The sequence below is a fragment of the Xenopus laevis genome, chromosome 1S (genome assembly GCF_017654675.1).
Source record: "Xenopus laevis strain J_2021 chromosome 1S, Xenopus_laevis_v10.1, whole genome shotgun sequence".
NCBI lineage: Eukaryota > Metazoa > Chordata > Amphibia > Anura > Pipidae > Xenopus > Xenopus laevis.
This window is the reverse complement of record NC_054372.1, coordinates 82258535-82286228: the sequence shown is the minus strand read 5'-3', so window position 1 is coordinate 82286228 and position 27694 is coordinate 82258535. Positions and strand designations below refer to the sequence as shown.

Here is a 27694-nt window from a genome sequence, read left to right as displayed (position 1 = left end):
TAATGAAGTAGCCAGTAAATAAACATTTACATTTTTATAATAACACCAAACTCTCTATGTCTCTCTGCATTTTTGTCCTCAGACATTGATGAATGTAGCACAATCCCTAATGTATGTGATGGTGGGGAATGTACTAACACAGCCGGAAGTTATGTCTGTGTGTGTCCCAGAGGTTTCACTACAAGCCGTGATGGGTCGCGTTGTATTGGTAAGAAATTACAGGATTCTGTTGTCAAGAGTTAAGCACCCAAACCTGATACAATCCAAAAGCCAAAAATGTTCATGTATTTTTATTGCCTTTTTCATTATTAGGATGCTAATTATTCATATTTCTATAGATAACTTTCAAGTTGCCTCTTGGAAGCGAGGTCATTTTGCAGTGAAGAACAGCTGCATAGCCATGAAGTTGCACACAACTTCACAATGCAATTACCATAATTTTGTTTTTGTTTTAATTAGCCATCTATCAAACACAGAAGTAGAGTTAATATACATGGGCTTCCTTTTCTGAATCTCCATAACTTGTGCATTATTATTTAAAATATTGTGGATGCAGAAAATAAATTTAAAAGAACATATAGTTTAAAATGTATTTGACTACTATTTTGCATAATGGCCATCATTGTAAGGAAAATAAAGAAAACTACTTTTACAATTTTTCATATTATAGATATGTACTACAGTATAATAAATATATAAAACTAAACATACTGTGAGGGAAAAATGTGCAAATAATTAGTCGTGTACTTGGAAAATCTATGTTTTTTTTTTAAGATATAAACTACATTTTTTTAAATGAATAAAACACAGTTTATGTGCCTTTAATGGTTTTTTTCAGATGCATTTTTTACACATCTAAAACACCTGGTTTCTGGTAAAAAAAATATTCCCTTCTAGGAACCACACACACCTTAATGGCATTCCAGATGGTCACTGCATTCCCTACCCTTTTTAAATTCCTCGCATCCTACCTTTTCCCTAGAGAAACACAAAATGGAAGATGATCAGGTTGCCAACCTCAGTCTGATGTCCATATTTTAAAGAGAATCTTTAGCAGTTCAGACAGAAGGGAGTAACATTAAGAGGGTTATTTATTAAGCTCCAAATGTTTAAAGGGGAAATTTTTATCTTTTTGTCTGATGGTGTTTAAAGTCAGATGAAAAAAGTACTCCAACTCAGACCTGCCTAGAACATGTAAAAGTCAATGGCAGATGTCTTTTTAAACTTTTGGTAGATTTTCTGAGTTGCACTGGGTTTCCGAAAAAATCATAGCTTTCGGGCAATTTTACAAAGAAATTGTAGGTTTCAAGTGCAAAAGCTGAAAAAGCTTTTTCCAATTTGTGAAACTGTATCAATATATCGGGGACAAATCTTAGTGTATTTGGTTGGAGTTGTTTTCAGAAAAAAGAGTTATAGTTCAATAAAAAGGGGGGGCAAGTCCGTGCGGATTTGGTTGGAGTGGTTTTCAAAAAAAATTTAGAACATTTCGGAGTTTGATAAATGTGTCTAATGCAGCACACATCCAAGGCAAAAACATATATAAAAACATATATACATATATATACATGATAGCTAGCATATGTTACATTTGTTATTACATTAGTACATGAAATAAAATGGCATTATTTTATTCTCTAACATGTCTAAAATACTAGTATGTTACATGCATGCACAATAAGGCTGTCTGCCTCTGAGTGAAGAGAATATAGAAAAGATAAATTTGTCAGTTTACCATCTGCAGTGAAAACTGGGACTAAACTTTGTCAAATTTATGAAATTTAGGATATATCTGCGATCATTATAAAATAAACAAAGCCAGACAGATTAAAGAATTTTCTCTTTATTCTCCAGATCAGCGGGTTGGCTCGTGTTTCTCTGCTCTGATAGGTGGCAGATGTGCAGGAGAACTACCTGGTCAGTTTACCAAGGCTCATTGCTGCTGTGAATCTGGGCGCTGCTGGGCCATTGGCCAAATACCTGAAATGTGTCCTGTAAGAGGGTCTGGTAAGTCAAACTTTTTTAACTTGGTAGTGACTAGTATATATGGGGCATATCAAAACTAAGATGTTTTATCTCTGCCATCAAATGTGTAGTTTGTAGTAAAATTACCTGTGCAGTCTTTTGTTATTGAACTCAATTTTTATGGTTGAATAGAGAAGTGCATTTCCGGATTCTCCTTACTATATACATAACAGTCTAACTCTTGTTTTAAAATATATGGCATAAAACCCTAAGTGGTTATTTCTTGAACTCCGAATGCAAAAATCACAAAAAAATTGTGATTTTTTTTTATAAAATCAGACTTTAAAAAAAATCACGAATTTTTTGGAATTTATTAAACCCCGAGGATGGAAAAGTCAGAATCTGAAAATCCGGCATCTCAGACCTGTCGAGGTTGCAAATAAGTCAATGGGGGAATTCCCAATGATCTTTTTTGATGTGCGCTGAGTTTTTGGCAATACCCCGAAGTTTTCGGGCAAAATTTGGAGTTTTCGGGTGAAAAATTGGAAAAAATCGGCAAAATCTGAAGAAAAATTCAAAAAACTATGAAAAATCAGATTTTCACTATTTTTTTCGGATTAAAGCCAATGTTAACCAGCAACAATCAATGTCTAATTATATTTTCTTGTACAGATGCATTTCGAAGACTTTGTTTTGAAGGATTGCCCTTAGGCCCTGGCTTTGGACCTGAAGTCGGACCTGGTGACATGCGGCCAGGAGAAACTGGAGGAAATGGGCTTAGGCCAGTTCGCCCTGGACCTGGTGGACCGAATGGACCTGAAGTTTTGCCTGGCTTGAGCATTGGCATTGGTAATTAATATTGACTTGTTGTTCATGTACTTTTGCAAAAGTGTAAGAAGTTAGATTCAAGATTAGTAATATAAATGCATAGAATATATTTAGTATTTTATAATATATCTATTAAAACTAATATTTGCATTTGATATTTCCATGTGTTATATAATTCACTGTTTCTTATTCTGCGTGTCAGGAACTGCAACTTTGAATCAGACTGGAGATATCTGCAAATTGTTCACTAATCTGTGTCAGAATGGACGCTGCATCCCAACTCCAGCCAGCTATCGATGCGAATGCAATATGGGATATAAACAAGATAGTCGTTTGGAGTGTATAGGTAGGGGTTTCACAATATGTATATTATATGTAGAAAATTAGAAATGTGCAATTTCAGTTCCTTGGACAATCTTTCATGGTTATGATGGTATTCTCACCCTTTTCTTTTTTGCACTGCAGATGTGGATGAGTGTTCAAGTAGTCCATGTGTCCATGGTGATTGTGTTAACACCCCTGGGTCCTATCACTGTAGGTGTCATGAAGGGTATCAGAGCAACCCCACCAAACAGGCTTGTATAGGTAATTTACATCCAGAATATCAATTTCTTTAATGTAATGTTTGCACAGAAAAACTTCACAGAACAGAGAAACTTTATACACAGAATTCACATCTATATGTACCGTAAATAATATAATAATATTTATTTAGTGCAAAAATCGGTTTAAATAATTAAATTTTTTTGGAAAACAGTGGTCTTTGATTTTGTTACTGGATATCTTGAGTATCTTTTGACATGTAATTGCCACACATTTCTCAATTATTATCTGCATTCATGTTGATGTTTTGGTTAAGTCTTTCTGTGTCCCATTGCTGTGTTTTTGCAGCATTATGTATTCAGGTCCTAGCCTTGTTACAAGATACTTACAAAACTGAATCTCAACACTTTCACATACAAAACTAAATACAGTGAAACCACAGTACATCCCCTGGTTTTTACATTTTCCACATTTTACAGTATTTTTTGGTTATCCCATATACTATATATATATATATATATATATATATATATATATATATATATATATATATATATATATATATATATATATATGCGAAAAAGAGCGACACTCACAGGTTGTTTTCAATGCAAATAAGTTGTGCTTTATTCCACTCAACGTTTCGATCCCTCACAGGGATCTTCGTCAGGAGATTACAAACAAAATCTGTAATCTCCTGATGAAGATCCCTGTGAGGGATCGAAACGTTGAGTGGAATAAAGCACAACTTATTTGCATTGAAAACAACCTGTGAGTGTCGCTCTTTTTCGCAAATATTTACTCACTTTGGCTGGCACCCAGGACTTCACTGTGTTAACGGAGACCTACATGCCTTATATGGACTGGTGACATCATTTTTGGCGCCCAAAATTCACTGGGGGGTGGGTATTTAATTGTATCTTTGTTATTGCACTGGATCCTTGAGAAAGGTCCCCATGCTTTTATTTAGAAACTAACGTTTCGGCTGTGACCCAGCCTTTGTCAAAGTTACAAAATGTTATGCAAACCACCCCTAAAAACCCTCTCAATGGCGTGAACAATCAGGCCCCTCCCCCTATTGGCTGACATGTTTCCCTTCCTTTAACATAATACTTCCAATTAGTTATCATGACATCTAGCAACCAAACTATCGAGTCACATTGTATCAACATATTGTATCACAATCACTTCCCCATCTTCCCGCACCAAAAGTATCAAGTCTCATTTTATCCACGTGTTGCAACTCAGTCACTTCCCCAGTAACCATATAATCATCTTTATCCCGGTGTAGTAACCCATCAGTGTCAGTGTCTACAGGCCCGGATTTGTGGGAAGGCCACCTAGGCCCTGGCCTAGGGCGGCAGGATTTTAGGGGGGCGGCATGCTGCCCAACCACACCCACATTGGTTCGAAAACACTGGGGATGCACAGGAGATACAATCTCCATGAAAATTTGCACGAATAAAGGGGAGGGGACAGGGGCGACAAATGGCAGTGGGCCTAGGGGCGTCCGCTATGTAAATCCGGCCCTGAGTGTCTACATCCCAGCCACCCATACGTTATGTAGCTACAAACCCGTTAATATCCAATGTCCATACATATCCTTCATCTCAAACCTCGAGCGCACAGCGTTCTTGTTGAACGATCACTCTTTGTTTTTCACATCCGTTATCAATCACCTCACATTGGCAGTTCCTACCAATGACTTTGTGCAGAATCTGTCCCCTCAGTGAAGCAATCCATCCTCCTGGTGCATATAAACAGTGTCCGTGTCTACCACTCTACAGCGATCCAGACCCGCTGTCATCTGAACAGCTGTAGTGTACTTCCGTGTGTATGAGTCATACTCCGTGTCAGTGAGGCGTGCTCAGTGCGCATGTGTTGAAGGAGGTCAAGAGGTAGGATCATTTCCACTCCACTTCTTAACCCTTCAGTGACTCCCTAGTATCAACTCATCTAATCCACCCTTCACTCCAACCTTTACTGTGCGACATTCCCCGTGTCACCATAAATCTGCTGGGAAACAAAATCATCGTGTTAATCACAATATGAACCCTTAGTGCACTACACTCCTGTGTCCCAGGGGTAATGTTAGCTGTAACTAAATCAATAAGCCCTAATGAGTAGAATAGGGTTGTTATATACTTTGTCATTTAGGAGTAACCACATCCCCTACCCCAGATCTATGTTATATATATCTATACCTCCTAGAGGATGGGTACTATAACATACAGTATGTCACATTCTAGGGAACACGCCAGATCCCTCCCAACCTACAACCTCCCCATCCTGTGATTAAAAAACTATATTCAAATTAAACTAATAATCAAAATATACATTTGACAATTACATTAGGCATCCCGAAATTAACTATTCACTATTCTCCTACCACCTATGACAACTCTGTCTCAATCCTGATGTACACGTATTAGTGTTTCATTATGTCAACTACGGAAACTAAATTATCAGGTACTTTTACATCTAATAAAAAGGTGGATAAGACACAACTTCATTCAGTCCACAGGGACTAATGGTATTGAGTCTGTAGATTCATCTCAGTTCAGCTTGCAAGAGGAGTTTCTCTCGGTCACCCCCTCTCGTTGGTATTGGTATATGGTCAATGATCATGCATCGAAGGCTTGCGAGGGAGTGTTTCCTGATCAGAAAATGTGATGCCACTGGGGCATCCGCTTTACCAGTCTCAAGGGCTTGACGAATCGAGCTCCTGTGATTAGCCATCCGGTCTCCTAAATTCGTAATATATATATATATATATATATATATATATATATATATATATATATATATATATATATATATATATATATATATATATATTGCACAATGCATTTCTCTGATTTTACATTTTCTCAGATTTTATACAATTTATTCCTGGTTCCCTGAAAAACGTAAAATAAGTAAAACTGACATTACTGAGCCCAGAATTTTCTTTTCCTTCAGACATTGATGAGTGCATTATGAATGGTGTTATGTGCCGAAATGGACGCTGTGTAAACACAGAGGGAAGTTTCCAATGTATTTGTAATGCAGGCTTTGAAACTACTCCAGATGGAAAGAACTGTGTTGGTAAGTTTATTCACATATTGTCATACATTTTATGTTTTCTATAATATCTCATGTGCACTTTATTACATATTTCGAGTTGCTAGTTGTTGAAGTATTCTGCCTATCTTACAATAATGTCATGTCTTGTGCAACCCTCCTATAATCTAAAAAAGTATGTGTCTGTAGATAGATTAGCTTTACATTATTACATTATAAATGTAATTCCAGGGGTGTAGATATGAGATATTGAATATCGAATTCGAACTTTTTTCATTGAATTTGGGTATTCTGTGGTCAAAGTAAAATCGTTCAATCAAACGATGAATTCCTTAGAATCTAACAATTCGAACGATTTTATCATACGATCGAATTATATTACTTCAACTTCAAAAAACGTAGAAAAATGCTGTAGAAGGTCCCCATAGGCTAACATAGCACTTCGGCAGGTTTAATTTGGCGAAGTATTGAAGTCGAAGTTTTTTTAAGAGACAGTACTTTGATTATCGAATGGTCGAATATTCATATTATTTTACTTCGAATCTAATTTGAAGTAAATTCGAAGTCGTCGCATCCTATTCGGTGGTCGAAGTATCCAAAAAATTACTTTGAATTTCGAATTTTTTTACTCGAATTCACTTTTACACTTGATAAATCTGTCCCTAGATGTTCCCAGTTCTATATATATCTACAGTATATATCGTTGAGAAAGGCCCTAATGAGGACCAAAACTTTGGACTCTGGTAAAATATATTAAGAATAAAAAGTTATACGTTTTAGAAGGGTGTGCCATTCTTAAGACAATATATATATATATATTGTATATATACACAGCAAAAAAGACAAGGAGCACCAAGATATCTTGCCTAAAATAACATATATATAATAATGAAAGCCCAATTTGCTTTGAGATATCTTTATATTTATTTTATAGCTTCAAAATATATTCAGTGTGTTCTATATCCATTGTCATTTGTTCCCTAGATCATGATGAATGTGCTACTACAAACATGTGTCTTAATGGAATGTGTATCAACGAGGATGGCAGTTTTAAATGTATCTGTAAACCAGGATTTGTGCTGGCACCAAATGGACGCTACTGTGTTGGTGAGTTGGCAATGGGTTACAATATATGCACACTGAATTGAAGTCATTTTTTTTATTTTGAATATAATGTTGCAGTAGCACATTAGAAAACATGGTTTTAAAATAATAGATATATATTGTGTCAAATAATTTATTTTGTGCTGCAATACCCTTATTTGCAGCAAACCTATAATGGGTGGTTTCCTTTATTAATCTTAAATGTTTTTATTAGGCTTTGAGAAAATGCTTGTCTGTTTTTTCAGATGTGGATGAATGCCAGACCCCAGGCATCTGCATGAACGGGCGCTGCATCAATACCGAAGGCTCTTTCCGCTGTGAATGTCTTGGTGGCCTAACCATCGGCATAGATGGAAGGGTCTGTGTTGATACTCACATGCGCAGCACTTGTTACGGTGTTATCAAAAAGGGTACTTGTGCTAGTCCTTTTCCTGGAGCTGTCACAAAGTCTGAATGTTGCTGTGCCAGTCCTGATCATGGATTTGGTGAGCCCTGCCAACCTTGTCCAGCCAAAAACTCTGGTAAGTTCTCTTTTACGCATTATATAGTATTTTCAATTAGAATAACACTATTTTTCAATGGTTTTAGTTGATTAACAAAAATGACCTTAAGTTAGTTGTGTCAAAGCTCAGGTGCAAATATCTCCTATGCCTTACCCATTGTTAACCCTTGATGTACCACTGACCTTTTGTGTGGGAGAACCCTTGTGTGAAGCTCACCAGGCAGAGAGTTGTAGTAGAGTCATATTCTCTTTATTTGTCACGCCTTCAAAAGAACAGCAGCACCATCACAGGGCTCAATCTCCCAGCCTTTTGCAGAACATTCCCCGTAACAGCACAATGCCAGGGGGATACTCGCTCGCAGGCACCCCTCTTAGGCCCTGGCCAGGTCAATCTGGATCTAGCCTTTCCTCTTAAACCCTGGCTGGCAGGATTCCCACTGGGAACACTATGCCCAATCACTCCTAGTTGGGGCCATAGCTGCCCATGTTAGTTACCTCTCTAACTTACACTTCCTAGAATGTACTATTACACCACTAGGCCTCACTCTACCTAGGGTCAGTACCTCTTCCAGGAGATGACTCTACTGCTGCAGTGCCCTCTGCTCATCTTGCTTCCCATGATGCATCTCTAAAAATCACTTCCTGAAACCTTCCCTTATATAACCTACTATTCTCCATCCACTAGGGCCTTTCCCTTACAACTGTTCTCCTCTAGCTACCCCTAGTGGCTAACCTAAATATATGTATTAAACATTTATAGTAAACCATTAACCTTTTACCCTATTACATCTGTGTTGGGAAACCTGTGATGGAAAATGAGAACAATTTGTCTATCGTCTTACAACTTGTAGTTAAAATCTTCAAGATTCTGCTTTAATGACTTCCTAATCATCATTACTCTATAGTGGTCACTTTGCTATTATTTGTCTCTGTGATTCTTATAGACATTGGTAGACTAGAAGGGTTTGGTGACAAAAAAAAATTTGTCACTAAAGACATGAATTAATGTACCATATAAATTGCCAGAACACGATCATGCAAACTGTCAAAGAATGGAGAAAAATGCTATGCAGGTAAACTAAAGGGGAATTCTAAAGTATATTTATATTTTTAGCTGAATTCCAGGCTCTTTGTAGCAGTGGCATTGGCATCACAGCAGATGGTAGAGGTAAGTGTAATCAAAAACCAAAGTTGTGGGTCTTCAAAACCTCTACATATTTTTTAAGTTTTTCTTGGAACCAGTAAAAAATTATGTAAAATCTGAGAAAATGTGAAAACAGGAAAATACTTTTTCTTAAATGCACGGAAGTCCATTTTACTCTGAAATACAATAGTTACTGTGTTAATAACAAGTGTTAAGCAGCACAGCATTAATGTTACACTATGGGATGCATGTGCAAGGCCTCTCTGACAGTCACATGCACAATAAATGATTGGTACAGGACTCTATGAGGGACAGACTAATTGGAATTGGCTATTTACAGGCAGAACAATGGCAAAATATACATCTGGCTTGAATTTTAAACCTCTTTATTGCACTAATAATAACATTTGCAGAGGGCAAATAGCAATTTTTGGGAACTTTAGGACTAAATTTTTATGTAAAATCCGGGAAAACATTACTTAAAATCAGGGGAATGCACCCATTGAAATGCATTATAATTGGGTGAGGCCACAAAAGAATGTAAAGTGTGGGAAAACTTAAAATCAGGTACTTAAAATCAAGGTTTTTTTCAGTGCATTAAAAATCTGCATTTCACTTTCCTGAGCCAGATAACATTAAATAGTTATTTTTGGATATTGTTAAATAAGTTGACAGCACAACTTATATAGAAAACACAGTTTGAGAATAAATATTATGTATCTTCATTGAAAAACTCTGCATTCTGTGCATTATTGAAACAAAAATGAGAATTCTTAATTTTTTTTTATATAAACTTTGAGCATATTTTATACTATGAGCAGCTTGCCAAAATATTTTCTACTTCTCTTATAAAGTATACAATATTTTTAAACTAGATCAGTGGGATCAGGTTTCTCATGTGATTTATTTCAGAATTGTGCCTGTGATGATGCTTGCGCATTTTTAAATCTGAAAAATTCTTCTCTTTACCAAATTTTTTTTTCCAATTTAGATATTAATGAATGTGCCCTAAACTCTGAAATCTGCCCCAATGGTATCTGTGAGAACCTGCGTGGCAGTTATCGATGTATATGCAATCTGGGCTATGAATCAGATGCTAGTGGAAAGAATTGTGTGGGTGAGTTAAATATAGGTTGATCTTGTATTCAAGAGTAAGCATTAGCACTCCTTGACATCTTTCTGAATAGAAGATAATAGCGTGAAATTGATGCAAATAATCAATAGGAATGTGAACTGATAAAATGTGCTTAAAGGCTCACATTATATCTTTGACATATGACTCACTCCTGCAGATGTTGATGAGTGCGCTGTGAACCGCCTGCTCTGTGATAATGGCCTGTGCCGTAACACTCCTGGCAGTTACACCTGCACCTGTCCAAAAGGTTATGTCTTCAAACTTGAGTCAGAGACCTGTGAAGGTGAGATGTGTGCTATGTTGCTACTTTCCTTTATACCATTTAATGTTGATCATTCTTACATTTGAAAAACAGCACAGCTATTTGTCATTAAGTTTATTCAGCCTAAAAAAACTTTAATATAAAGCTATTGTCATGTATGCTATATATGTTACATTTATCAGAAATATTAATCTCAAGTAAAATGATTATTCTAGTTTCAGAATATCAGTGGCAAAAAAGAGAACAGGGCTGTTGCATATGGGTGCCAGTTTCAGGGTTAATGCCTCTTTCTTCCTATTTTAATAGGCTTTCAGGGCAGCATTTCATCACCTTTGTCTCTTCAGACTTATGACTAGAGATGCACCGAATCCACTATTTTGGATTCGACCGAACCCCTGAATCCTTTGCGAATGATTTGACCGAATACCGAATCGAATCGAATGCTAATTTGCATATGCAAATTAGGGGTGAGAAACGGAACAAAAATTTACTCCCTTTGGTGACAAAAAGTCAATCGATTTCCCTACCTGACCCTAAATTGCATTTACAAATTTGGATTCGGATTTGGTTCAGCTGGGCAGAAGGATTCGGTCAAATCTGAAAAATGCTATATCCTGGCCGAATCCTGAACTGAATCCTGGATTTGGTTCATCCCTACTTATGACAGGCATGAGATAGAATTTATGTATATGCATCATTACGTGCAAGGAATGGAATGAGTACAGGTGCAGTTTCTGGCAGTAATTGCAGATCATGGGTTATCCATGGGTTATCCATTTTTACTGTAGTCAAGGACAGGTTACCAAAGATATTATGCTTTGTTTTATTGTTCTCAGGAAATATAGTGGCATTACACTGTTAGTAGATTCCAACGTAGATTCCAACGTAAAACCTAGCTCTTAATTTAGATTATTTTATGGGAATTCTACTACACACAACTGATTATTCATGTCAGCTAAAATAATTCATATAAGGGTTATGACAACATGTTCTTTCATCAATATACTAAAGACAGATAATAGCATGGATCACTTTGATTACTACCTCTTGTATTTTTGGCCTCCCAAGAATATGGGAAAATGCCATACTTTAAAGGAGAAGGAAAGCTACGGAGGCAGTTTATTGCCAATAGATTAGCTGCAATAGTGCAAGCTAGAATGCTATATTTATTATGTAGAATGTTTTACCATACCTGAGCAAAAAGCTCTAGAAGCTCTCTGTTTGTTTAGGATAGCAGCTGCAGTATTAACATGGTGTGACATCACTTCCTGCCTGAGTCTCTCCCTGCTCTGGGCTCAGATTACAGAAGAGAAGTGAGGGGGGGGGGAAGAGGAGCAAACTGAGCATGCTCTTGCCCAGGGCAATGAGGTTTAAGCTGAAGGCAGGAAGTCTGATACAGAAGCCCATGTGTACACAATAAAAGGAAAGAAATTCAGTGTTTCTTTTGACAGGGGACTCAGGATTACTTTGGGGGTTTACTGGTATATTTAGATGGACCATTCTGATAAGGCTTACTTCGTTTTAACCTTTCCTTCTCCTTTAACTCATGTATATCACCAACATCATCAGTCATGAACTAATTACTGAAAAATAAACAACAAGCTTACAAACAATGCTTTTAGTATAGAAGGACTTGGTTCTGACTCTTTCAAAAATGTAGCAGAAGCCAGCTAATTAATAGACCTTTAACTTACAAGCATGCAAGATATTGTGGAAGTGTGGGTGAGCAGATGTCTGCTACATTGTTTCAAGAGTTAGAACAAGCAATGAGAAAAGGGTAGTTTCTCTAGTGCTAAAAAATAGTGCATTCAGGAGAGTTTTATTGTGGGGTCAGTTGTTTAAATCTATGAAAGGGCACTCTATAGTTATAGCCAACTGGTAGCCAACCAGGTGGTCCTGATCTGCCGCTGTTCATTGCTAATGTAGCTGTTTGCCATTGGCACTGAGTTAAGCAACACTCCCCATGAGCAACTTAGAAACTGCTTAGCTCATTATATAGTGTCATTTGCTCTTTTATGTAAACCATATGTGGATATTTCACAATCATGCAGTTAAATACAATTTCACACATTTTCTAGTGCAATTAATGCTGTCATGGTGTGTCATGGTGCACAGTTTAAGACTTATAATGTCACAACTAGTGATGGGCGAATAAATTCACTTGGTGCCAATTTGCTACAAATTTCCTGCATTTTGCTGCCAGTGAATAAATTCGCAAAAATGGGGCAAAATATCTGGCACTTCAAAAAAAATTGTCAAATGTCAAAATTATTTGGACGACCATTGACTTTACTGCATTTGGACAAAATACGCACGCGTATAAAAATTGTTGCAGGCGTCACAATTGACGCACGTCAAAATTATTTTGACGCCCATTGACTTTAATGCATTTTGCAAATTCGCCCTTCACTAGTCAAAACCAATCTTCATCTGTAGGTGAATTTAGACAGTCTCATTAACCTAGTTATGTTCTGCCCTCTCTCAATTTATAGGAGTTCAAAAAAAAACACAAACAAATAAAGAGAAGTACAGTAAGTAAGACTTCCTCCTGTACACTAATGAATATTGATTAACCTATTTTCTCCCTTTTGTAGATATCAATGAGTGTGCCTCAAACCCCTGTGTTAATGGTGTGTGCCGAAATAATGCAGGCTCATTTGTCTGTGAGTGCTCATTTGGAAGCAAACTGGATCCAACAGGAACTATTTGTGTGGGTGAGGATCATTAGCCTCTTAATAGATAACATATCTCATCTCTCAGCTGCCCAGGTTGCTAGTTTATACAGATCTCCTTGCAATGCTGCTACATCCTACATAAAACTAATTGGACTACATAGTGTTGTTTCATCTTCATACATAGCCCCCCAACTAATTAGTCAATACATTGAATAAAAGTGAACTCAACCATAACTCTGCAGAACTGTTTTCCATATATAGAATGTACTATAGACAGCCACCCTCTGTACACAATCATATAACCATCTAGGTACTCCTTGGGGAAAGGGTTATCACTGTAGGCAGCATCAACACATGCAGCTGACTTGCTCCTAAAAATCTGGTGCAGACATCATTTTAATGGCAAGTTCTAAATCGTATGCATTTAGGAATAATCTGTCCAGTTGCAATTAAAAATGCATTTATCTGGTAAGGACCAGCACAACAAAATGTCTTTATTCCACATACCACTTGTGGCCAAAGTTTTGATATATATTTATATATATGTGCTTTGCTGTGTGGACCAGACATCCATCAGAACAAAATTAAACAATTAGACAGCACTCCAAGGATACTTCCATCACGTTTAGTTAAAGCAAAGTTGAGGTTTATTGTGTCCTACGTTTCAGTTCCACACAGGAACCTTGTCAGGAAGTATCCTTGGAGTGCTGTCAAATCGCTGGATATTTATATATATGTGTATGTAAAGGCATGGGTTCCCCTATCTAGAAAGCTCTTAATTACGGAAAGTCCATATTTCATGGAGTCAAATTTAAGCAAGAAAATCATAATTTTTGAAAATTATTTTCTTTTTCTCCATAATAATACAACAGTATAATGTACTTGATCCTAGCAAAGCTGCATACATCAATATTGGTGGCAATAAACTTCTGACGTATATAATGTTTAAATGATTTATTGAAATATTCTTTATTTGGAAAACCCCAAGACCCAAGCATTCTTGATAATAGTTCATATACCTGTACTTATTCAAATAAAACGTTATCACTAAGTTGTCCTGATACAGCATTCTGTTTAACCCTGCAGACAGTATGAAGGGAACATGTTGGCTAAATATACAGGATGGCCGCTGTGAGGTCAACATTAATGGGGCAACATTGAAGTCAGAGTGTTGTGCAACCTTGGGAGCTGCCTGGGGTAGTCCCTGTGAGCGCTGTGAGATTGGTGAGTTACTGCAAACAAATAATGCATATCTGTAACTATGTCATGCAAATGCCAGATCTTTATTTGTATTATAATAAAATGTTATATTTTGTGCAGATCCAGCATGCCCAAGAGGGTATTCCAGGAAAAAGGGAGTTGCATGTGAAGGTAAACTTGAGAAAGCCACATTTGGCTTATAAAGCTTTATGCTATGCAATCCATTACTTATTTTTAACCCATATTTTATATATGCACCAACACCTGTAAAATCTGTACAAAATCCTATCACTGTCAATTACATTACAATATCACTACTTGAAATATATAAATAATCTGACGAGATATTTAAAGATAACTTTTTTGAGCTAAAGGGTTTATATATTATGAATATAACATAACATAACATTTTTGCATCCCATTTGCTTTCCTAGATGTGAACGAGTGTGAGGTTTTCCCTGGAGTGTGTCCAAATGGACGTTGTGTGAACACTGCTGGCTCTTTTAAATGCGAATGTCCTGAAGGTCTTACACTGGATGGGTCTGGCAGAAACTGTGTGGGTAAGGGAGAAAACAAATTGTATGTAGTCATCAATAAATGTAAAGTAAACTCAAAAAATATGGCAATCTTGGAATTGGGGATTAAAATTGATTAAAGTTGATAATTCAACTGAATCCCCACACTGATTTAAACAAATGCTTAGTATCAAATGGAATGTAAAGGCAAATGTTTTTTTTACCTATTTCCAATATACTTTAATTAAACTTGTCTACAGTTTTTATAACAAACCTGACTGTATGCAGTGAAATTCCCCCTTCATTTACTTGCGCTTACTGCTGTGGCTAGGAAAATTCAGTCTCTAATTGCTCTGCAAGAAAACAATCATACTTTCAAACAGCAGGGGGAGACGTCCACCTTACTTCCCAGAATTTGAGCAGCTGTGTTTGTTTCCCTTTAGAGCAGCCGGTGACCATGTAGAAATTTGTATCTGCAGCAGTTAGAGCAAGTAAATAAAAGGGGAATTTTACTGCATACAGGTTTCTTATAAAAACGGTACAGATTTATTATTGGGCATAGGTTTTTTTTCAGTTAATAAAGTAAAAATTTAATTTTAGTTTTGCCTTTACATCCTCTGTTTCCAACTACAGCTGCAGGGATAAAGGGATCATGGAGCCAGATTTAAAGAGATAAACTGGGATTCTATTTGGAGGATTATTTTGCTGCAGCCACTGGTTTTGGGGAGTTGGAGAAAGTTTGTATTAAACAATACAAAAACTATAAAATCCACATTAGATTATATGACAACACAGTGTAGTCCGCATATTATGATTAATAATTAGTCTTGCTGTAATGGCTTCTGGCAGATGTTATTTGATTTGTGCTGTTTCAATAATCTATCAAAATCCCTAAACAGCAGCCCAGACAACACTGAACATGTGCATGGTCTTGGTTTTGCAGAGATGTATAACAAAGTTACAAGATAGTGACCCCATGTGCCCAACTTTGAAAGCAGAAATCATTTGTTTAATTAGGCTTCTGGTGCAGTAAGTTCATGTTTATGTTTAGTATACAAAATACAGAATTTTTAGCATTATTCTATTTTAGACTTTAGTCTTCCTTTAAGGCAAAGTTAATCTGAACAAACATAGGGGCTGAATTAGCTCAGGTTCAGGTAATGCAGTAGTAAGAAAACCCAAGAGAACTTTTTGTATAGTTTTTAAATTCACACTCAAGATTGTTTTTTTTTTTAAATATGTGGCACACTTTTTGAAAAAAACAAAAACAACATCTCATTGATTAAAAAAAGATTTGGGAAAAATCTTTCAAATGTTTTCTAATTCGGTATTGCCTGAAACCACACTATGATCATAAATCAGCCCCCAGCTTTAAACTATTAATTATCTCAAGACAACAAATATTTGTGCGCATATAATGTTTTCTCAGTACTCTTTTCTGGAGTATTTTGTATTAAACTGCCACCAAAAAAAGGCAGACGGTGCATATCTGCAATATACAACAGCAATAAACTTTAGTACTTTACTAAAGCACAGTACTTAAGCCATATTCTTTCTAGATGTTCGTGTGGAGCAGTGCTATATGAAATGGGATGAAGATGAATGTACAGGCCAACTGCCTGGTAAATACCGGATGGACATGTGCTGTTGCTCTGTTGGAGGCGCCTGGGGCATTGACTGTGAAGAATGTCCCAAACTTGGCAGTGATGAGTATAAAACACTCTGCCCAAGAGGACCTGGTTTTGCAAATAGAGGCGATGTTCTCTCAGGCCGTCCCTTCTATAAAGGTAACTGCCCTTTGTGCTTATCCATATTGTTGCAATCTTTTCAGCTTCTACAGAACGATAACATGTTTCTAGTTATATAAATGTGCTTTTTTGTTGTTATTTTCTTGCGCTAGATACTGCTTAGTACCAGAGTAATCACCTTAACTATTGTATGTACAGTTCATGTACTTAGATATTTGTTACTCTAGTTATTAGATAAAAAGTATTCAGTCTCTTATCCACTAGTATACACTAGATTTATATAGACCATGGGTTATCTTAAAATGAGAAAATTATTTTGTTGGCTAAAATCATGAGATGTATTTCTTCTCCTGTAAAAGAAAAAGGGAAAATTGCGTCATACTTACCGTGATTTTCCTTTCCTAGGCCTCTCCATGTCAGTACTCACCGGGACTAGCCCCTCCCCTCATGCTCCGTCAGAAGAACCCTCCCACAAACAATAAAGGTGTCACTTACACTCTCGACGGTGTCTAGTAACAAGCTCCTTAATTAAATGTCTGGGAGGGCCGTACTGACATGGAGAGGCCTAGGAAAGGAAAATCACGGTAAGTATGACGCAATTTTCCCTTTTCCCTTGTCCTCTCCATGTCAGTACTCACCGGGATGTAGCAAGCTCCCCGGATCCATAGGGTGGGATAAATAACCACAGACATTGAACTGCAAAAAACATTTATTGCTTTCCAGAAGCACACCTGAGAACACTGGCGCCAAACTGAGCGTTCCTGGATGAGGAGACATCCAGCTTGTAGTGTGAAAGAAAGGTATTGGATGATGACCATGAAGCCGCTCTGCAAATCACCTCCATTGGAGTCCCCGCTTCAGCCGCCCATGAAGCTGCTTGCCCCCTGGTAGAGTGAGCCCTAACGCTTGCTTGGTCCTGAGTGGTTTGAGACGAGTAAGCCTTCTTAATGACCAGCTTTATCCAACTGGAGATCGTGTAGGAAGAGGCTGCTTTCCCCTTATTCTTTCCCGCAGGGACAATAAAAAGACGGTCGCTATTTCGTATCTGAGATGTGGCCTCACAATAGGATCTTACCACCACTGCTACGTCTAATGCTCGAAGATCTTGGTCTTCTTCCTCATCTGGAAAGGATGGTAAAGATAACTCGTCTTTCAGATGGAAAGGAGATACCACCTTGGGTTTGAATGAAGCCGCAAATCTCAGGACTACTCTATCCTGAAAAAAACACCGGACTGGTGTTGTCGTATAGAAGAGCCTGTAGTTCCCCTACCCTCTTGGCCGAGGTGATTGCCACCAGGAACACAGCTTTTAACGTCAGGAACCATAATGACATTTCTTCTGTAGGATGAAAGGGGTGTCTGGACAGCATCTGTAGTACCAAAGGTAGGTCCCATTGCGGGCAAGAAGGTCTCTTTGCTGGCAAGATTCTAACGGCTGCCTTGAAGAAGCGAACTACCAAAGGATGCTGGGACCAGCGTACTTCAGAGAAGGCAGATAAGGCTGAGACCTGAGTCCTCAGGGTGCTTACGCTCAAGCCCTTACTTAGACCTGACTGCAAAAACTCGAGCAATTCTCCAACCTTAATGGTTGCTGAAGGCATGCCTCTAGTTTCTCTCCACATCCTGAAACATTCCCAGGTTCTCCCATATCTGCTATTGGTAGAATCCTTTCTGGATTTTAGTAATGTGTTTACGACTTCTCCCGATAAACCATGAGCCTCTAGATTCTGCCGCTCAGTCGCCAAGCCGTCAGGGCCAATGGACCTGGGTCTGGATGGATGAATGTCCCTTGGACTAGGAGAGGTCCTGCACATGGAAGTTTCCATGGGGCATCCACTGTCATTTGTAGCAAACGAGGAAACCAGGGACGTCTCGGCCATGCCGGAGCTATGCATATGACCTCCGCCCTGTCCTCCCTGATCTTCTGAATCACTTTCCCGATCAGAGGAAGAGGAGGAAAGATATAAGCCAAAGGATGGATCCACTTCTGACAGAAGGCGTCTACTGCTAGTGCCTTGTGTTCTGGATCTCTTGAGTAGAACCTTTTGCATTTTGAGTTCCTTGAAGTAGCCATCAAATCTATTGTGGGATGACCCCAGCGTTGGACAATTTTCCTGAAGATCCGGGAATGAAGTTCCCATTCGTGCCTTTCTAGCGTGTGTCTGCTCAGGAAGTCTGCTGTTTGGTTCTCTCTGCCTGGAATATAGACTGCTGAGAGATCCTCCAAGGTTTCTTCCGCAATTTGAAAAAGAGGCTCTACTTCTTGCATCAGTGAGATGCTTCTTGTGCCCCCCTGCTTTCTGATATAGGCTACTGTGGTCGTGTTGTCGGAACGAACCATTAGTCTTTGGCCTTGAAGTTGACCGCTGAAGAATCGACAGGCTGCGATTACCGCCCTGATCTCTAGCACATTTGAGGGCACGTCTGAGGATGGAATTAGCCATGAGCCTTGAGCTACTTGGTTTTCTAACTCTGCACCCCAGCCTATGCCTGATGCATCTGTGGTCAGGATGGACCATGGTTTCAGGAAGAGTCTGACTCCCCTGGCCAAATGTTGAGGGACCTGCCACCAGGAAAGAGCTTTCAACATTGAAGGTAACATTATGATTCTCTGATCCTGGGAAATCCCATCCCATTGATGAAGAAAAGGAAATTGAATTCCCCTCATCTTCCACTGGGCCCAAGGGACTAATCCTATGGATGAGGTCATCATCCCCAAGATCTTCGCCAATCTGATCGCTGGGACTCTGGGGAGTAATCCTAGTTCCCTTGCTTCCAGAGCTAAGGTTCGTTGTCTTTCTTCGGACAGGCTGATGGTACCTCTGCAGGAATCTATGATTGCTCCTAGGTACACTATTCTCTGAGTTGGGAGAAGTTGACTCTTTTGCCAGTTCAGATACCATCCGTGCCCCTGTAGAAAAGATATCACCTGTTCCCTGTGATCTATTAGTTGTTTCCTGGAGCCTGCCAGGAGGATTAGATCGTCCAGGTAATGGAAGATTCGGATCTTCTGCCATCTTAGAAGGGCTACCAGTACCACCAGTATCTTGGAGAAGACCCTCGGAGCTGTAGAGAGGCCAAAAGGAAGACATTGAAATTGGAAGTGAGCCTTTCCTACTGCAAATCGTAGAAACTGTTGATCCCGGATGGTGACCGGGACATGATGATATGCGTCGCGTATATCTAGGGAACACATCCAATCGCCTGGGCATAAGGCTTTCTTCACTGAGTCCAAGGACTCCATTCGGAAATGCTGCTTCCGTAAAGTCTTGTTTACTGATTTCAGGTCTAAGATCGGGCGCCAAGCTCCCGAGGCCTTCTTGACTAGGAAGAAGACTGAGTATACCCCAGACTTCTTTTCCTCTCTCGGAACCGGAATGATGACATTCTGTTGGGTCAAGGTATCGAGACACTGGAGAAGAGCCTTTCTTTTCTCTGGGTTCCTTGGAAGAGCTGACCGGTGAAAGACTGGTCGCGGAAGGATGGTGACAAACTCTAGACTGTAGCCCTCTTTGATCACCCTGCGAACCCAAGCATCGTCTGTGGACTGATCCCAGGCTTCCCAGAAGTGGCGGAGTCTTCCCCCCAACTGGAGACCCTGGGGACCACCACCTTCAGAACGGGCGACGGGCTGGACCTGAGGATTTTCCTCTGTAGCGCCTGAACAATCCAGACTGGCCCCCGCGCCAACTTGATGATTTGTCATCAGAGGTCTTATTCCGAAAGGAATATGAGTCTCCAGACGATTGTCTGGTCTTAGAAGGAAACTTGCCCTTTGAGGACTGTTTCTCTGGAAACCTTCTTCTTTTCCTTTGGGGAAGCAGCTGGCTCTTTCCACCAGAAAGCCTTAGAAATTAGATCTTCCATTTTCTTTCCAAACAATGCCTGCCCCTGGAAGGGGAGGGTGCAAAGAGCAATTTTAGAAGTAGTGTCCGCCTCCCATGATCTGAGCCATAGAGCCCTTCTCGCTGAGACAGAGAGGGCTAATGATCTTGAGGCTAATCTAACCTGATCCACAGATGTGTTTATCAGGAAGGAAGAACCTAACTTTAGTTCCGTAAGGCCCTCTAGAATGTCGTTTCTGTCCTGGCCTTCTTTGATGGCAGACTCTATATTTGCTAGCCAAGTCTCAATGGCTTTAGCTACCGCAAGACTAGCCACCGCTGGCTTAAGAGACTCTCCTGCATTAAGATAGGCTCTTTTCAGGTCTGTCTCAAGTCTTTTATCCATGGGGTCGCGCAATGAGGCTTGATCATCAATGGGTAAGAGCGTATTCCTGGAAAGGTTTAGTACTGGGGCATCCACAACCGGGACGGAACAGAAGTCCTTGATGTCTTCTTCATTGAAGGGATATAACTTTGTAAATCGCTGTTGAGTTGGACTTCTTTTGGACAAGATCTCCCATTCTGATTTTATCAGATCTGCCACCTCTTGGTGTAGAGGAAAAACTTGCCCCTTCTTCCTTGCTGAGGGTAAGAACTGGGCAGTAGATGCCTCCTTCTCCTGGAGATTTAAGGCCAATCTCATGGCCCTAATCAATGGGGAAATCAGATTAAAGTCAAAGGAAGAATGTTCCTCTTCCGAATCTTCCTCTGAGGAAGAATCAAGCAATAGGTCTCCACAGGCATCCTCTTCTGGTAGATGAGCCTCTTTGGAAGCTTGGGTTGTGACAGCTGAGGCACCCGACAATTCCTGGGCTACAGCTTGTTTGATCCAGGCCCGTATATCTGAAGGCGGGATCGATGTGCCTGCTGCTTCTGTGAGACAGAGCTGGCATAGTCTTTTGCCCATTAGCGCTGGTTCAGAGCATCCCAGGCATTGACTGCTTGAGGCCTCCGTAGGGCTGGGGGATTCCTTTCGCCTAGCGGCCGGTTTCATGGTGCTAGGAGAAAACAGAGAGGCATATGGTTATTAATATCCCCACCTGCCCAGGTCCTACACAATGTAGTGCTTGCGTGGGCTTGATTTATCTTTTTTTTTTTTTTTTTTTTTTTTTCTACCTCAGCAGGGGGGGGACTAGACTTCTGGGGGATGCGGCTTGGACCCAGCCAGGAAGGGACCTGCAGTAAAAAGAAAAAATACGGTAGCTGTTAGGTGGGAATCTTTCCCTTGAGTCAGCCCCAATAACTACAGGTACCCCCTGGAGTCCGCTAACTAAGTCCTACCCGGAGGAGAACAGCAGTGGCAGAGAGCGGACGTGGCACAGACCTAGGACGCCAATTCAAACAAGGCGCGCCGCTTGTCCGCAACCCGGAAGAAAAGGATTTCCGGATCTGACGTCACCGCTCCGATGAACTCCTCCGATCGTGGAGCGCTAACTTCCGCATCCCCGCCTGCGTTCCAAAAACAAATGCGGCTGCCATGGGTCGCATGGGAGCCGGACGCTTTATGAGCAGGCCGGTAACCCAGGAAGCAGGGGAACGCCGAGTTCATAATTTTGAGGCAGACGGCGGGCGAAAAACCCTGACTCGCCAGGGAAAAGGCCGGTTCCAGGGACGCCTTATGGGCAGGTCCCAGCTAATCCCCCCCTAAAAGAAAAACGAGCTCCTAGAAAAGGAGCGGAGCAAAGGAGAAGAACCAAAAAGACGCCGTCGAGAGTGTAAGTGACACCTTTATTGTTTGTGGGAGGGTTCTTCTGACGGAGCATGAGGGGAGGGGCTAGTCCCGGTGAGTACTGACATGGAGAGGACAAGGGAAAGAAAAATTCACAGAGGGGGTGTCAATATGTCAGGTCCTGCCACAGTGAATCCAAGTTTTTTCCCTGTGTTTGTGCTCCACCTGTGAAAAAAAATAAGAGTCAAATAGTTATGCGGTTTAACCCTTACATACATATACAGACCTATCTAATGTAGGAAACCTTTTGCAAGAACTCACCAGGTTGGAGTTATTGTTTTAAAGGCAAGCCAAATAAGGTGCTATGTGCATCTGGCATAAAAGGTTAAACTTTGTTTTGTTTTGGAAAAAAATACAGGTTTCAATGATACAGTTTGATTGTTTTTTTTCAATAGATGTGAATGAATGTAAAGTGTTTAGTAGCCTCTGCATTCATGGAACATGCAGGAACAGCATTGGCAGCTTTAGATGCATCTGTGACAGCGGTTTTGCACTGGATGCCGAGGAGAGGAATTGTACAGGTATGCTTATGCCTTTTGTAAAACTATACTAAATGTTGCACAAGATAAAAAGGAATGCAAACTCCTTTAGTTTTTTCTTATAGGCATAAAGACCAGTATTGCATACATACTGCAATATGCATGTCTTATTAATTTAACATAAACAGACTTTGATGCAAAAACATTTTTTTATAATATAGAAAGAACTGCTTAACATACTTTAGTGTGTCAGTCCATGTTTTTTACTATTTCTTTCAAATGCAGGCCCCACCCTTCTGTTTAAAGATTTATTCCATAACTTAAGTTTTATATTTTTTCTTTCCATATAGATATTGATGAATGCAGAATTTCCCCTGACTTGTGTGGACATGGGACTTGTGTAAACACACCTGGGAGCTTTGATTGTGAATGTTTTGATGGCTACGAGAGTGGGTTCATGATGATGAAGAACTGCATGGGTAAATGAATATCACACTTTGTTAGAGTAGGGACACCTCTTTTCATAGGTGTCATTGCTTCTCTTTCAAAGTCTGTTGGAATATTAAACAATTTTACATAAATAGTAATTGTACTGTGGGTTTATGTTTATTCCAACCATTTTTGCCCAGAATGTTAGTTCAAATAATACTAGGATTACTTGAGCTTGAGCCTTGTCTCATGATAACACATATTGTAAACCATAACTTCAAATCTTATGCAGGGAAAAGTAATTTATGGTCTTTTCATAAGCATTTTCCTGCATAATTGGGCCCAATATGTAATCTGATTGTATTAATTTGTATTAATTTTCTAAGTTCCATGGAGTGCTGTACTTTTGTGAGAACTTTTGTGTTATTTATCTATATATCTATCTTCTATCTATCTAGCTTTTTCATCAATAATTAGTGATCTGTTACTGACTTTTCTGGAGTGAAGGTTAACAGGAGAGTTGCGTATAATTGTAACCTTTGAAAAGTAATTCAGATCAAATATTGAAAGATGCTGTTATATGGAAATACGAGGTCTACTTTTTTTTTAGATATTGATGAGTGCGAAAGGGACCCACTGCTCTGCAGAGGAGGGACTTGCATTAATACTGATGGCAGCTTTGAATGTATTTGTCCACCTGGCCATGAACTGACTTCTGAAGGAAATTCCTGTGTAGGTAAGAAGAAACAATGTCATATGCTATTCAATTTATAAGCATATGTGTAAATCGTTTTGCTGTGGTAATGATTTAGTGGTTAAAGACAAATTGTGGATTAATATGTGTCTCATGAATACTAATACGCCTTTAATTTTCCATAGATATAAACGAGTGCTCTTTAAGTGACAATCTCTGTCGTAATGGCCGTTGCGTCAATATGATTGGAACTTACCAGTGTTCATGTGACTCAGGCTTCCAGTCTACTCCCGATAGGCAAGGTTGTGTGGGTAAGTAACATGAATTTCACATTATTAACAATCTCCCAGTCAATTCCAAAATAGCCACTAAGTCAAAAAATAGAGACAGTGTTTCTCTTTATTCTAGGTTACAGTATGCTATATTTTATTCAAACAGCCACTCCTGTAAATGCATGACAGGGGCACTTTTGGCCTTTCATGTGTTTCCCATTCATGGAAATGGGTGGCAGAAGTGATGGCTACACTTATAGCAGTGGAGAATATGCCCTGTGTGCCTTAGCTCTTGAGTTTAAGGCCTTAATTTTAAATTATTGAGACAAAAAGCTATCAAATTAAAGCACTGGTAGACTATATAGTTTAATGAAAAAAATGCACAAAAGTTATTTGATTTGCATGCATAAGTAAACATGGCTAATAAAATGGACCAATTATTTAGTATTAGTATCCCTTCTAAATCTAAATGTAAAACTAAACAAAAGGGTTCAGATAGAATCTCAATAATAAATCATGACAGAGCTGCATGGTTTATTTGTCCTTATTTTTTTAAATGAAAGATGCGCTCTATGAGCAACCGTGCCCCACCCAAAAAAAAATCTTCAGGTGGGCCGATGCTTATCCACATCTACACTGCATAAGTTTTCAATGTTAGAAAAACTGTTTTTTAAGGAACAAATATTTAATATTGATGATATGGTCCCTGCAATTCATGCTTCTTGTCAGTTCAACTATTTTCTTTATCTGTCTCACTGTCTTCCTTACCTGGACTAACTGAAGCTGTGGGCACAAAATAAGAGGATCTTTTTTTTCCAACAGACATTGATGAATGTACCATCATGAATGGAGGATGTGATACTCATTGTACAAATTCTGAAGGCAGTTACGAGTGCAGCTGCAGTGAAGGTTATGCTTTGATGCCGGACCAGAGATCCTGTGCAGGTAAAATATCCTACATTTTCTTATATTCAACTAATTGTTCTCAACCATATAAAATAGTGCTCTTAGAAGGAATGTTTAAGCCATAGTATTATTCATTTCTTTGTTGTCATTTTTTCACTTTTATTACCATTTATCATAAGCTTTCTGTTTATGTTTACTTGGTCAATTCTAGATATTGATGAGTGTGAAGACAATCCTGATATTTGTGATGGAGGACAGTGTACCAACATCCCTGGAGAATACAGATGCCTGTGCTTTGATGGTTTCATGGCCTCCCTAGACATGAAAACCTGTATAGGTGTGTAAATAGGGTTTTTTTATTTGCAAGTAATACTAACCTTTACTATGATTGGTGCCTTTTTCATATATATATACACACACAAATATATATATATATATATAATATATATATATATATATATATATATATATATACACACACACACACACAATGTAACAATTTACATTGAACCTTCTTTACAGATGTTAATGAATGTGACCTCAACCCTAATATTTGCCTACATGGAGACTGTGAGAATACCAAAGGTTCTTTCATTTGCCACTGCCAGCTAGGTTACTTTGTGAAGAAAGGAACCACAGGCTGCACAGGTACAGTTATTTATTTTTATTTACTTCATTGTAAGACAGGGCAGAATTATTCTCATGTGCTCAAACTGACATTTTGTTACATGTTCAACATGTTTCTTGGAGGTACTGACTTCACTAGGTTATTGCATCTTGTTTGGAGGAAGCAAGCAAATAAAAATTACTGGCTTCCCTTCTGACTTCTTATTTTCATTACACTTCTACTTGCTCTTCGTGACCTTTTATTGCATCGTTTATTAATACAATACATAAAAGAGCTAAGAATACTTAGGGCCTTAAATTCAATTTGGAAATAAACCTGACTTTTATTTTTTTTATTTACTTTCAGACTGATTTTAGTATTGGTAAAACTATTAGTAATTTCTTATTTCCTCTTGAAACAATGTTTTAATTTTGTGTATGCTTATTTTTGCATACAGATATAGATGAATGTGAAGTTGGAGCTCATAACTGTGATGTTCATGCCTCATGCCTTAATGTTCCTGGAAGCTTCAAATGCCAATGTCAAACTGGTTGGGTTGGAGATGGATTAAATTGCGTTGGTAAGTTAAGTGTGTTGAGCCTTAGTGGCATAATATATTCTCCTTTATATCCTTCTTAGCCTATCCCTGTTTGCTTTGTACATAAAGGAAGGCCATAAAAAGATGAATTTATTCTTGTTTATAATGCTTACAGATTTTCTTCAATGTATTTCTTATGTGTCTATTACATGATACATGAAAATAATAAATATGTTTATTAATGGGATTCTATTTTTATTATGTAGTTTTTAATACTATGGGGGTTATTAAGTAAACTTGACTTTACTAAAATTCATGTTTTTTTAGCATAAAATCCAAATTTTTATGGATTTATGATACCCTGAGGATGGAAGTCGGAATCCGAAAATCTGGCATCTCAGACCTGCTGAGTTTGCATATAAGTCAATGAGAGAAGTCCCAAAGATTTCTTGATCTGTACCGGGTTTCATGCAATAATCCAAAGATTTTGTGGTTTTCAGGCAAAAAATCTAAAAAAAAATGAGTTTTTGGGTGGAAAATCTGAAAAATTCGTACAATGTTCTTTTGATGATTTTTCGAGTTTTTTCTAGCAAAAACCAAATTTTTGGAAAAGTGTATTAATAAATAAGGAGAAAAAAACCCATGCAGATTTGGTTGGAGTTCTTTTCAGAAAATATTGAGATAAATTCGGACTTTGATAAATGGGCCTCTATATTCTTCTGTAAACACTGAAAATAAAATAACACTAACATTTCAAATAATCTTATCAAAATAATGTGTATTTTTGCTGTTTTAATAATGATGTGTAGGTGACATTAAATGGCATAATGAAAGTCATTTCAGCCACCTGTCTCATCTAGCTTTTGCCCCTGTTTGGGTTTATTATTAGAAATGCAGACAATGTGTGAGTTTATTTTGATCTATACCTTTTACAGCTTTTAGGCCTTTACTAACTTTTCTCCAAAATTGTAAGCTTCCGATGTTTATAGATATTGTTGCCATTAAGCTCTTCTTGATGCCTTTTTTATTGATTTTTTTAGACCTTGATGAATGCACAACTGAAGACCACAAATGTAATGTAAATGCTAATTGTGTTAATACCCCTGGATCATACCGCTGTGCTTGCAATGAGGGATTTAATGGTGATGGCTTCACTTGTTCCGGTAGGTGATATTGGAACAAAGAAAAAATCTTCAAGTACACAGGCAGTCATTTTTAGACACTTAGGTTATTATATCAGGTATTGTTCTGAACTGTGAGGACAGTAGTGCTAAAAGCAACTAAAAGTAATTTTAAAAACTGTTCAGTCAGTTGTCTGAGTATAATCTGAATTTTGACCAACATGGTAGAAGTCAAATTGAGACTTTACAATGTCCTTGTCAACAATACAGTTGACAAGGCATGGCATCTTAGGAATTTCCAAAGTCTTGATTCCAGATGTCGATCATAACAATCAATAACTTAATAATTATGCA

The 27694-nt window shown here is 38.5% G+C and overlaps 1 protein-coding gene across 3 annotated transcripts in view; it reads left to right on the top strand.

The window, feature by feature from the left end:
* The window catches only part of fbn3.S (fibrillin 3 S homeolog), a 141534-nt gene that overhangs the window by 72576 nt on the left and 41264 nt on the right, over positions 1 to 27694 (top strand). For all 3 annotated transcript variants that reach the window (XM_041579836.1, XM_041579837.1, XM_041579835.1), the window contains 25 exons: positions 83 to 208; positions 1852 to 2004; positions 2635 to 2811; positions 2993 to 3136; positions 3256 to 3375; positions 6295 to 6420; positions 7381 to 7503; positions 7746 to 8021; positions 9117 to 9170; positions 10138 to 10263; positions 10439 to 10564; positions 13138 to 13257; positions 14305 to 14442; positions 14539 to 14589; positions 14853 to 14978; positions 16493 to 16720; positions 22690 to 22815; positions 23124 to 23252; positions 23813 to 23938; positions 24082 to 24207; positions 24991 to 25113; positions 25286 to 25411; positions 25597 to 25722; positions 26139 to 26261; positions 27260 to 27382. In XM_041579836.1, the coding sequence (XP_041435770.1) occupies positions 83 to 208; positions 1852 to 2004; positions 2635 to 2811; positions 2993 to 3136; positions 3256 to 3375; positions 6295 to 6420; positions 7381 to 7503; positions 7746 to 8021; positions 9117 to 9170; positions 10138 to 10263; positions 10439 to 10564; positions 13138 to 13257; positions 14305 to 14442; positions 14539 to 14589; positions 14853 to 14978; positions 16493 to 16720; positions 22690 to 22815; positions 23124 to 23252; positions 23813 to 23938; positions 24082 to 24207; positions 24991 to 25113; positions 25286 to 25411; positions 25597 to 25722; positions 26139 to 26261; positions 27260 to 27382 (3342 nt within the window). The remainder of the gene's footprint in view (positions 1 to 82; positions 209 to 1851; positions 2005 to 2634; positions 2812 to 2992; positions 3137 to 3255; positions 3376 to 6294; positions 6421 to 7380; positions 7504 to 7745; positions 8022 to 9116; positions 9171 to 10137; positions 10264 to 10438; positions 10565 to 13137; positions 13258 to 14304; positions 14443 to 14538; positions 14590 to 14852; positions 14979 to 16492; positions 16721 to 22689; positions 22816 to 23123; positions 23253 to 23812; positions 23939 to 24081; positions 24208 to 24990; positions 25114 to 25285; positions 25412 to 25596; positions 25723 to 26138; positions 26262 to 27259; positions 27383 to 27694) is intronic.